At 33.7% G+C, this 13,321-nt stretch overlaps 1 protein-coding gene across 2 annotated transcripts; it reads left to right on the top strand.

Moving 5' to 3' along the window:
• LOC128238294 (uncharacterized) lies at positions 1-13,321 on the top strand. 2 transcript variants are annotated; one of them, XM_052954073.1, is made up of 9 exons: positions 1-154; positions 491-643; positions 830-985; positions 3,267-3,419; positions 8,177-8,326; positions 9,172-9,303; positions 9,543-9,686; positions 10,490-10,636; positions 10,980-13,321. In XM_052954073.1, the coding sequence occupies exons 1-9, from the start codon at positions 64-66 to the stop codon at positions 11,105-11,107; spliced, it is 1,254 nt and encodes a 417-aa protein (XP_052810033.1). In that variant the 5' UTR covers positions 1-63; the 3' UTR covers positions 11,108-13,321. The 2 variants fall into 2 exon arrangements, with proteins under 2 accessions (XP_052810033.1, XP_052810032.1); XM_052954072.1 differs by having other exon boundaries at positions 830-994.

Raw genomic sequence — 13,321 nt, 5'->3', positions numbered from 1 at the left:
GACCAGTGCAAGTATCGCCGGGGCACATGGAAGGAGTGTGACGCGGTGACCAATGTGCGACGCATGGTGAGAACACTGAAGAAACAACGACCAGGATGTCCTCTTACACTCACCATAGAGAAGGCCTGTAGGCCCAGCCACAAACAACAGCGAGGTACATTTTTGGGGATGAGAGTTCACAGAAGGCAATATTCAGTACATTGTCAATAAAGCTTGTAAATTAAGTTTTTTATGTTTTATTTTAACTTGTGGAAATGTTTGCAATTTATGAGGTTAGAGACTATACAAGTCAAGTGGAAATTAAGTTCATCTTAAACAAGGCAATACTAGTATCTTAATGGCAAAACACTTTAACAAATCAATGTTTGATCTGTGCTATATCAAGCAAAAGAGAATATAAAACCTAGTTTTGCCATTTATCTGAAAACATTCCTAAAGCTAAGTGTTTCACATGTTTATGAGGATATGATTTACATGAGTTTGCCTTCAGGGTGCAAATACAAGCGAGGGCAGTGGAGCGAATGTGATGGTACAACTAACATCAAAACGATGGTTAAAACTTTGAAACGTGGTGATCCTGCGTCCTGTCCTCCAACTCAGACTAAAGAAAAAATTTGCAAGCGTAAACATGCTGGACTCAAAGGTTTGGCAAAAAAAGAAATATATTATGTCTTTATGGTATATTCAATGTTTGATTTTCTTAAATTTTGCAGAAAAAAAAAGATTTCTCTTATACAAATATATGAAAAAGTTGAGCAAAAATTATTTTTGTATAAATTTAAATCTTTCTTACTTAGTAGATGTATATAATCATGTAATCCATGACTAGATAACTGCAAGTACCGGAAGGCTGGTCGCTGGAGCACGTGTGACATGAAAACAGGGCTGATATCCCGGGAAATGGTACTGAAGAAAGGGGATGCAAATGTCTGTCTTCCCAGCAAAACTGTTACTAAGTCATGTAGTAAAAAGCGTGGAAATAGAGGCAAGTCAGGTAGGTCCATAAGCTTGGTGGGGATTTTTGGTGTAATGCATTCATACACATGTAGTTAGCTGATGCGTTTTGTTATGCCAATGTATACAAAAAATGTAATAGTAATTGTATATTTTGCTTAACTTAACCATTAAATCAGCATTTTAGGGCAAAGCCTTGCTGCCATTGAATCGTTTAGTGAAGCAACTATAAACAATAACTTTCTCGCTGTTTGGGGTAAATGTCTATTAATGTGCAAACCACTGAATAACCTACCCAAATAAAAAATAACCTACTGAATAAAACCAATTAATGACTAAATGGAAATTTGATGGTTGTTTTTGCAGTAACACTTACATTAGCACAGACATGATCATAAACACAAAATACTCGTATTACCCACTTGATTGCATCAATGCCTAGACTTGTGTCATTATACAAACAATCATTCATTCTTGTCATTTAGTAATGTAATGTGTATATCTAACAAAAGAATCTGTCTTGAACAGTTTAGAATTTGCTGAAAGTGGCAGAGAAAATGAAACTAAATATAATGATTTACATTGCTGGTATTCTTATCTGTAACTTTTTATACAGTCTCAAGTTACGTATTATCCAAAATCATAAATGTTTTGTCATGTATGCATTGTAGAGATCATGAAAGGGTCATCGTATTTAAGTATGTTGCTTGGTGTTTCTCTAATGCCTTCTCTAGAACGTTTAAACAACATCACATTGATGAACTATTCAATTGAATGTTACCAAATATCAGCATTGATTTTGATGTTGTTGTTCCTAACTTATTAACAATACAAAGTTTATCGGCAAAAATCAACATATTGGCCATGAACACTGCAAACAAATAAACATGATGACAAAGGCATGAATATCTTACATACACAAAAGTATATACTTGAGAACAGCACATAATGCTAAGGTGACTATAAATTAATTACTAGATTTTCATCCTTGCCTGCCCCCTCTTCTATGTATGGATAGTATCTTTCTATATTTATCATTTGTAATACAGTACTGCAGTCGTTCAAACAAGCGGTCATTTGAGAACTGGCGTTCCCTCGAGGTCGGAGCTTGGTCCCGAACTTTTTTCCTTCTATTTTCATATAAAATATATCTACGCTGCATCAGAACCTTATTATGTTGAGGAGTCGAGCAATTTTCTCGGTCCCAAGTACACAAATCATGCGCAAAACCTTATGGCTCCCTCGAGGTCATAATTTCACATTTATTCCCGAACGCGTGTTCCAAAATAAACAAACAATTGCTAGGTTGTAAAAATTGCAATAACAATTGAAAGGCAATTGATAAGGTGTGAAAAAACGTTTAACACTGTTAATACATGACCGATATTAGTTGATATGGGCATTTTAGAAGATAATTGTGAGAAGTTATGAAAAGAATTCCCTTTAGTCACTTTGTCAAAAAAATCTATTAATTAATTTATCGATATTTCTTTTTACATTTTATATTTAGTATACATATAGTAAACGACAGCCTTTAAACATATGAGCGATTTCCATAAGGCAACACATAATCGGTGTCTTAGTAAACAGACTTCTTCATACTTGAAATACACTGAAATATATTTCATAACAAACTGGAGAATTGAAAATCCGGTCGTTTGAAACATCGGTTCCCTCTCTTACTCCCAAACAAGATTTACCACATTTAATACTTTCGTTTTAATATTCCAAAAAGGATTAATAAATGTCGAAAATAATGGTTCTTATAAAGGATACCGAGTTTAATTTGAAAGAAATATGCATAAAACACAGTATTTCTACCTAATGAGACTATAGTAAATTACAGTAAATCTTTTAGCATTCACCAATCATTTAATATTTTTGCGTTTTCAACTATTAAATACACGGTTAGAATCTTGTTATCAGTAATTATTATTTTCCATAAATGCATTATTTAGTAAGTATTTCAAGCTTTATCAGTCAAAATTTATGTTTGTTATACATGTGTATGCTTTGATTTCGAATACGAGTGTCACTTTAAGGCTCGGTCCCCGGTGACCTCGAGCGCTCGCAGTTTTAATGTACAATCTAAATATCATTCATACTTACATAATAAGTTTAAAAATATAAACTATGTTTCTTTTCATGTACAATTGTAATTGTTAAACGTATCCCCAAGCCAATCAATATTCTTATTTCACAAAGGTCAAAGCACATGATTTTCTTAAGAATCACATTGTATAAAAAAATGATTCAAGCAGTGTTGACTTGAGAATTATTTTACCTTATTTAAATGATCCATTGTCTTACAGGTTGTAAGTATGACAAGAGTGTCTGGAGTCCATGTGATGCAGCAACGAACAAGGTGACACGCACCCTGACCCTCGTTTCTGGTGACCCTACATTATGTAACGCGACCAAGACACAGACCAAGAGATGCAAGGACAAGCACCTTAGACCTCACTGTAAGTTCAAATTAAGCAAATCAAGAGGTGGAAATAAAGTCACTCAAAACCTATAAAGTGTTGCAAACATTTTACCAAGTTGCTATAAAAGCTACCTTAATGTAGTGACTAAAAGTATTAGTGCCACTATATATGGTATATCAGGTTTAACAATATTTCACAGGTTGCAGGGCTTTTTCTATAGTACCCACGGGTCCGACTATCGGACCCATTCCCAAAGCTAAATATAAGATATTTTTCCCAATCTTCAGAAAAAAATCCCAATTTTTTTTTTTTTAGAAATTCTTTTTACCTGTAATTGTTCTTTTTCAACATCCTAATAAATTATGTGATGTGAAGTTCTTTTAGTAATTGAACTCAGAAATCATTGTTTTCATCACATTCAGAGATATGAAATATTATCTGTCATGATTTATTGCAATAGATATTTACACCCCAAGGATTGATATTTCAGCCATTGTGGGTCTTTTAAAGGGAAAATAAACTAATATCCTAATCATTTCCTAATTCACAGGAGACTATACAGCTTTTTCTTTTCACTGTAAAATTTCCCAATTTTCTTATTTTCACGACGCAAAATTTCCCAAAATGTCTAGGGTCTTTTTCCCAAAATGGGCAGAAAAAGCCCTGCGGTTGTCCTGTTTGCAAATCCTAGTGGATGGTCTGTCTATAGGTGGTATATAATGGTGGACCTGCCTGTATGCGCAATAACTCGAGAACAGCTTGACCTAGGACCAAGAAACTTGTTGCCCTTGACCAGTAGATGGACCCTATTGTTTGGGGGTTCAGTGGGTCAATATTAAAGTCAACAGTCTTATGAAATAATTTTCTGCATAATAACTGGAGTATGGATTGACCTAGGACCATGAAACTCTGTTGGTAGTTTGCTTTTGACAGGTACATAACCCCTGTTGTTTTGGCTCAGTTGGGCAAAGGTCACAAGAATCTTTTTTTGGGAAAAGTTTGTGTGCACAACATCTCAAAACAGTTTACCCTAAGACTCCACAAGTTGGTCACCTTTGACCAGCAGATGACCCTTACAGATTAGAGGCTAAATAGGTCAAAGATCATTGTCAACAGTCTGGTAAAAAAATTGTCCTCACAATAATTCAAAATTGATTGACCTGAATCTCAAATAGTACGTTGCTCTTGAAGAGTAGTTTCCTGATGTTTATGTGTTCAGTAGGTAAAACTTTAGAATGGTTTGGCTTTGAATCGTCAAGCTTCATTGTTAGGTTTACCTTTAACAGTAGATGACCGCTTTTGTTTTTGAGGTCAATATATATTTTTTGTTAAACTAATTAATAACTGAGGGCAGACAGAGTCCAATTTTAGTGACAGTGTAATTATTAGGTCATCATTCATATTTGATCAAGTCTTGAAAACATTAACCATGATATCAATTAATGATAAACAAGGGTTGTTCCAGATTTGACATGACATGGATCCAGTCTGATTTTAATATTCATATAAACTACCGGTATTTAAAAAAAAAAAATCGTTTTCTGACAAGCAAAATTATATGTGTACATGTACTTTGATTCAGTAGATTCTTTTGTTTAACAAATTTCATAGTTTACAATGGCAGCCCTTTCCAGTAAGTTCTACATCATTTTTGATTGTCTATCTTGGAACATACTTATTTAATTATCTTACTGGGCAATATAACCCTATACAACATTAATACATGTACAAATGATCAAACCCTTTACATATGATAGCAGCATATGTTGCACTGTACGGGTATTGTCAATGCTTGTTTTATAATTGTTATTTCTATGCTGTGGTTTTATGTGCTTAGTTGTCTCCAAAAGACAGCAGATCTTATAACTCCCAGCTGGTTTAGCATGAATAGCCTTTTGTTTGTAAATCAATATTGTTTTATGAAAAATATTGAATGACATCCTTTTTTTTTATTATGTCTTACCTTTGATTAAGGGAGACATCTGTTTTTGTACTTATTCTGGTAATTATTAAGCTTTTGGAAGGATGTGCAAATAGTTTCCGCTTTGTCCATCTGACACACTCTTGTCCCAAAATATAACTTCAAAACTACTGATGGGATTGAAGTATATAGATAGCTGAAAATGAGACAGAGTGCAGTGCACAAGAACCATAATCCTAGCATGCATATTTATTAAGTTATCTCCCCTTAACCATTTTTTTCATAATAAGTGCTTGTCCAGGAATTCAAAACTACTGATGGGATTGAATTAAGACTTGGTGTATAGACAGATGGCAAGGCGAGGAAGTGCAGTGCAAAAGCACCACCATGATCCTTTCATGTATTTAAAGGTAACAAAACCCTAATGAAAACCTCCACTTGAAACACCTTAATGTTAATGCTTTAGCCTATGTTGTTAAGAATCTTAAGAAAGTTGTGTACAAATCTTTTGAGGTTTTCAATGTAGCTGTTTAAATCCATACAGATGAATATTTTTTTCTCTATTTTTTAGTATCTTACACAAGTTTATATTGTATTTTCAGTAAACAGGACTGAAACACACATTTTCAATCAAAGATATTAGCTTTTTTGAAGATTCATTACTTGAGGCCCAGCTGAAATAGGTGGTTTGGAATTACAAACTCAATTTATTTTTAAACTAGATGGAAAACATTTTGATTTTTTGGCATTATGTTACCATTTGTTTTAAGTGAATATTTCAAGAACCTGTTGACTGCTTTAAAACCAGTTTTTTTATGAGGTCCAAACACTATGTAAAAATTGGAAAATAATATGGCTATTTTAGTATACCCATAGTTTGATCATATTTGTTGATGATGTAATCAATATTATATTATTTATGAAAGCAAATATGTTTCTTGTTACAATGATACCAAATTATTACTGAAATAATTGGAAAGCAAATGAAATAATAAATGATTTTTCTTGTCTCTTGGGTGATGTCGTTTTTATAAAAATAAGTCTGAAAGGGGAAAAATTCAAGTTTAAATAAAATTGTTAGTTGACAGTAAAGTTCTTTTAAATTTTGTATTTGAATCCAGGAAATGATACACATTAAGAAATTATCAAGCTGATCATAATCTGAAATGATGTCCATTAAGGTCTTACTATCTTAATTAAGTTATCTCTCCTTAACCACTTTTTAGCTCGACGAATAGATGTAGATGAAGAATAGATGTGCTATACTACTCGCTCCGACGTTGGCGTCTGGTTAAAGTTTTAGGGCAAGTTGGGATTTTCACTTATAAGTCCAATACCCTACATTCAATTGACTTAATACTTCACGCAGTTGTTCAGGGCCATCATATGATGAGGTTATATAACTCCATATTATTCTTTACACAGATTATGGCCCCTGATTGATTATGGAACTTAAAGTTTAAAGTTTTAGGGCAAGTTGGAATATTTATTAAAAACTTCTATATCCTTTGTTCAATTGACTTAATACTTCACACAGTTGTTCAGGACCATCACACAATGAGGTTACATAACACCATATTATCCTAAATACAAGTTATGGCCCCTGATTGACTTAGGTTAAAGTTTTAGGGCAGGTTAAAGTTTTAGGGCAAGTTGGGATTTTCACTTAAAACTCCAAAACCATTCATTCAATTGACTTAATACTTCACACAGATGTTCAGAGCCATCACATAATGAGGTTAGATAACTCCGTATGATCTTTTATACAAATTATGGCCCCTGATTGACTATGGAACTTAGGTTAAAGTTTTAGGGTAGGTTGGAATATTGTTTAATAACTTCTATACCCGTCATTCAATTGACTTAATACTTCACACAATTGTTCAGGACCATTACCCAATGAGGTTACATAACTCCATATCCTAAATACAAGTTATGGCCTCTGATTGACTTAGGTTAAAGTTTTCGGCAAGTAAAAGTTAAGGGCAAGTTGGGATTTTAATAAAAAAAACTTCTATACCGTTCATTTAATGCACTTAATAAAATTCAAAATCATTTACGACCATCTTACAACATAGAAACATAACTCCGTTTTAAGCCTAAATAAAAATTATGGCCCTTGAATTTTTTATTATTTTTTTTAAATTTCCTTTGAAAGGCATATTTGTATATTCTTAACCACATTTTCATAATGGGAAAACATTATTTGAATGACTTACGTCATTGTTTAGGCGGGCTGGTGGGAGGGCAGCATAAAAGTCACCTTATGTATCAAATAATTTTAGGTAGGTTTGACATAAAGAGACAAAACTTGGTATTATTACATCGTTATTGTATTCTAAGTCAAAGCGGCATAGTCGAGCGCGCTGTCTTATGACGGCTCTTGTTCATGATTTATGCTCGTCTGGGTCATATCTTGGAAAATACTAGATGGATTGAAATGAAACTTGAAATGTAGATAGATGGCAATAAGAGATATATAGGTGGCATACTAAATAACCATAATACTACCCTGCATTTTTTAGGTTATCTCCCCTTATCTGATAATATTTGTAAATCAGAGTAGGTCAGGGCCATATCTTGGATATTTGTGAATTTCAATTGCTGCTTTTTCTTTTCATTTCATGATATTTACTAAATAAAGTATTACTTTAAAATTCAATTCTCAAACCTGTCAATACCTTTCAATGTGATGAAATTTTCCATCTTGTGTATTATAATGCTACAACAACCTTGTATTACAATTTCTGCCTTTTCATAGAAAATGAATGTATGGGGTGCATCCATCGCTTCCAGCGATATTCTTGTTCTTATTCTGTTTATCAATTTTGATTAAAGCATAATTCAACTACTTTTTTTCCATATGTACCAGTATGCAAGTATCGTCGTACATCATGGGGAGAATGTGACCCAGGGACAAACATGCGCGAGATGGTGAAGACACTGAAACGTGGGGACCCATCCAAGTGCGAACCCACACAGACGATTGAGCGGAAGTGTCGGTCCAGCAGGAACACAAAAGGTGTGTTGGGCTTAGCTACAATGACATGCATCGAGATAATTTTTAAATTTTGGATATTCATTGTTCCTGTTCTTACCAAAAGTTGGCTAAGAACAAATCAATAAAAAGATCTATGTCAGCGTTTTATATGGACAAGGTGGGGATCAGATATGTAGGTGTGTAAGGCAATGGTGATGGATGACAGGGAGATGGTCTTATGGTAAGAGACTTGTCTGTCTGTTCGATATCCCTCACCACCATTAGAAAAACTAACATCTTCCATGAATGATGTTAAATGGGGTCCTGTTTGACAGTGCTATACACTAGCGTGTGTGAATGAACAAGACTTTTACTCTCACAGGGGCCACCAGCCAAGAGTGTTGTAAAATAAGCATAGATTCCCCTAGTACACATCTGCCCACACCTGAGAGGCAAAGGGTTAAAACTCCATCAGGGGCTCTTTCTCATGGGCACATGAACACCAGCACTGGCTTTTTATGTGGAAACTTGAGACAGATTCATAATAGCGTAAGCTTTCTTCACCGTAGCTTATGGTGGTTTGCACTCAATGGGTTGTGTCAGCTCAACTAAATGATTTCTTGTATATTAAAACACTTTAAGTTTAAAAAGTGTCACAAAAGTAAGTCCTGGGAGGTTTTAAAAAATATTTATATATCAGCCTTGGTCTGTTTTCGAAAAAAAAGTAGAAATGCTTCAATTAGAGTAATAAGCATATTGTTAAGTTACGTTTACAATTTAATTAATACACTTAATATTAATATTTTGCCGCCTATGTACCTTAACAAAAATCTAAGATATTTACTTAAAACATGTTGACAACTTTTGCAATTGTTTCTGCTTTGTAGTGTGCAAGTACAAGAAGGAGCCATGGTCAGCCTGTGACCCAACTACAAACCTAATAATGCGCCGACAGGTGCTGCAATCAGGCCCTGCCACATGTCGGTCTGTGAAAGAGTATACACGCAAGTGTAAGAAAGGTGAAGGCAGTCTCTGTGTATTTGAGATAGTTAACTTGGAGCCAACAGCTTATTTTTGACATACATGTGCATGTAATAGGATCATGATAGACCGGACTATGCGTTTTTATGATATACATTTGGCTTAAAAATTTGCCTCTAAATTTAAAACTAACCCTTGTTATTGTAACATCTTTTTGATTTTCAAAAAATGTGAGCCATGGTCAAACAAGAGTTAAAAAAATGTCAACGATTTTCAGAATGTCGGTTTGTATCAGGAGAATGGTCGGAATGTGATATTGAATCAGAACAGATGACGAGAGTTGACAATCTTCGCCCCGGGTCTCTTGAAACCTGCCCATCTACAAGAGTACTTAACAAGCCATGTGGCAGGAAGGAAAAACGTAAACTATGATTTCATTTTTATTTAGACCCATTTTAAGTCTGTGAAGAAGATTTTGAATAACACCTATATTTCTGTGAAGAAGATTATGAGTAACACCTATATTTCTTTCAACTCTTATGTTAACAATATTTTTAGAAACACTTCAAACTGCCTACAACTACTTGTGGTTTTAAAGGGATTCGCTCATGTTATTGGACCATTTTTTTGTTTCATGGTTATGCAACTAAAAACATTAACATTATAATAATTTTACTCTTCAATAGGCTAATTGCAGAAAGAAAAAAAATTAAGTACAAAAAACCACCTGGTTTTAGTGGGGAGCAAACCCATGCTGGTACAGTCAAGATTTTTTTTAGAAAACTGACAACATTACCACTCACCCATGAGGACTCTTACATGAGCTGAGGGATGATTTAACCTTTAAGCTTTTTGTTGAAAAACTTTACAATATTCAAACTCGTGGACTTTAAAGACAATATTTGAGCATTTATCAACATTTGTTGAAGGGTTCCAGCTGTCTGTATCTTAGTTTTAACAATCCTAATGATTTGCCACACTTTATTTCGTCATGCAGAATAATGCATTATACAAAACATGAGCTTGTCTCTTTAAGACTTTTAGAACTGATATTGACCTCAACATCGTTTTTGGTCACTAGCAAAGAGAATGTATTTTCAAGAGTTCTCACTTTGATTGTGCACCTTAACACAATAAGTATGCTTACAAAATTAGCCTAGGTTCACCTGATATTAATTACAATGTACAAGTGACAAATCTCATAGTTACCTCTTCCTCCTGCAGGTTGTGTGTATGGAGAGGCGGACTGGTTGGAGTGTGACTCATCAGACCAGCCAGTGCGTACGCGTACGCAACCCCTTTTGTCCGGTGGACCAAGCTGTTTACCAGAACGTGTCACAACCAAGTCGTGCAAGAAGAAAAATGGCCAAGGTAGGTTGACATCTACATTAAAAATTAGGAATAGCAGTGAATGACTTTGTGATACTGATAGTCTAGAAATTAAACTGGTATCATGCCATAGAAATTTTTGGAATTAAATGACAATTGTCTCAAGTAACCGTTTCTTGTTTATTGCATGTTAAGTATTGTTTTCTTATAAACATGATTGAAGAAGTTGTTTAGAAATAAGACTGTATTTTTATCCAGAGAAGTATTAATGTTAAACAATAAGCAGATAAACTGTTTATAACTGGTCTTTTTAATAAGGAATTAAACTTGTTGTCACTTTATGGCAAAGTTTTCATAACCATTAACTTGCGAGGTTATTTGACAGAGAGGTGTTTCTACGGGCCCTGGCAGGCATATGACGAGTGTCAAAACGGTGTGAGGAAGAAGATTAGAACAGTGCTACAGGGCGGGCTTGAGTGTGAACGCAAGTCAGTCAAGATGAAGGCCTGCTAGTGAAGACCATCACAACTGATCACAAACTGAAAACTACTAGTGTTAATCATCGCAACTTTTCACAAAATAATGGTTTGCTAGTGTAAACCATCACAACTGATCTAACAATGAAGGCTTACTAGTGTTAATCATCGCAACTTTTCATAAAACAGAGGCACGCAAGTGTAAACCATCATAACTTATTGCAAGACAGGCCTTGCTAGTGTAAACCAAAGCAGCTTCTTAGTCTCTAAAGATGAAAGAATGCTAGCTTACACTGTCATAACTTCTTTTGTCTCTTAAGATGAAAGCATACTAGCATAGTCAATCGTATCTGATTTCTTCTCTAAAGAGGAAAGCCTGGTAGGGTAGGACACCACGTCTGACAAAGCTTCTAAAAGTGGTTGCACTAAAGCAGCCTATTACGGTAAAGAAGTAGATTGAAGTACTGCTTGACTAAGTTGTCTAGGACATGTACAGGATTGACTTTTAATATTGATACATGTGTCATTGTTTAAAAGGTTCAAGCTTTTGCAGATTTTTATATTTTATAAGTTTTTAATCAAGCCATGAGTATGTTTAGACAGAACTGAATAAATAATTTTAATTGTTACTAACAAAATATTGTAAAAAATAGCATGACATAAAAATGACGAAAAAAGAATTACCATTATCTTATGAAGCTGACTTGCTGAACAAGCTTTTGTAGTTTTTATTGTAAATTTGACCAAGTATTTTAAAGAAATAGTTATTCATAATAAAAATGATGTATTATTAGAGCTTTTATTTATTGTCTACATTTATCATTTTATAATTCTGTAGTAAATTATTTAGTAATTTGGTTAGTTTTTTTAGAAGATCTAGTGATAATTGTACAACAGTTTACATTTATTTGTCCCATTAAACAGTATTATGGCAGTTGTCATTTATATTTATTATTAATTTTTAGGACAAGTTGGTGTAATGTTACATGTATAAGTGTCCCCCCTGTTGATCATATGTATTACTAAATCCCCACAATAACTTATCGTGTTTATTTCATATCTTTAGCATGCCTATATTTCGAAAACAAGTGGAGTTATTGCCACAGCATAGTTGTCATCAACATAGTTCAACAAGCTTGACCATAACTAAAAACACTTTGAAGATATTCAAATGAAACTTAGTTCACCTGTTGCCAGATACAGAACCCAAATTCATAGGAAGGCCTATAACTCAGGCTTTAATAATTAATGTGTAATTCCTGTATTTAGGCTGTCAAAAAAACAAAATACAAGTTTGGTTTTCACTCCATTGTGCTCTTGTTGCTCATAATTGTTGTATCGGTAGGACTGATGGAATTTCTATTATGTTTCTGTATAAGATTCCAAATATTAAAAATTATTCATCGTTTGTGTTTAAAGGTTAAATTAGCACCCTTTAAAGGATAAAGGCATTTGATTTTTATTCCTTAGTTTTTGTAATTAATTGTTGATTTAATGTGTTTATATAGTATGCATATACATGTTGTAATACATGTAGATTATTGTGTAATAGACTTACATGTTTTATGTGTTAGTTTAATTTTTGAATATTCTGTGATAAATATTCATGTGATGATGGGCATAAATTTCCACTCAGTGAGAAAATAAGACACAAATTTTCCTTTTAGCTTGATTACATCTTGGTCTTCTGGGAAATATCTCCAGAAAACAACATCAGCTAACCTCATTGTATATTGAACTTAACATGTTAGGATCAGAAATAGGCACATGGTACAAGTTCCAATGACTTGTGCTTCCTTAAATCATCTTGGTCTATCAATATCGAATAATGGAGCCTATTATGTTTTAAATAGGGCTCCTTTTATCCCACAATATATAGGATCTCTGGTAATATACATGCCTTTTACAAAGTATGTGTTAATTCCCATGTACATGTAGGTATAGTTAGGTACATTGATAATAAAGTTGAAAAAGAGGTTGCAAAACAAACTGTTAAATGTTAATGTATTAGCTTTAAAAAAATTGTTGAGTATTTTGCTATTTGAGCAAACCATCTTTAAAGGTGTTGATTTATCAAATACAATATACAGACGTCTTTTCAGAGTATACATTGTATGTTTTTTTTATGTGATTATCCTTTTAAGAGGAACTGTGAACAGTGTAGGCATACTTTAGTTGTTAGAAATGAGGGCATTATGTCAGAATTGTTTGACTTGCACAACATTTTTTGGAAATAAAAAAAGCAACATTG

The sequence above is a fragment of the Mya arenaria genome, chromosome 6 (genome assembly GCF_026914265.1).
Source record: "Mya arenaria isolate MELC-2E11 chromosome 6, ASM2691426v1".
NCBI lineage: Eukaryota > Metazoa > Mollusca > Bivalvia > Myida > Myidae > Mya > Mya arenaria.
The sequence above is the reverse complement of the archived record's forward strand: the minus strand, read 5'-3'. Positions and strand labels throughout refer to the sequence as shown.

Excerpts from the sequence above, each read along its gene's own strand:
- LOC128238294 (XM_052954072.1), top strand. The coding sequence starts at position 64 with ATGGTGAGAACACTGAAGAAACAACGACCAGGATGTCCTCTTACACTC. Across the intron at positions 644-829 it reads TAAACATGCTGGACTCAAAG|ATAACTGCAAGTACCGGAAG; the intron begins GTTTGGCAAAAA and ends ATCCATGACTAG. Across the intron at positions 995-3,266 it reads TGGAAATAGAGGCAAGTCAG|GTTGTAAGTATGACAAGAGT; the intron begins GTAGGTCCATAA and ends ATTGTCTTACAG.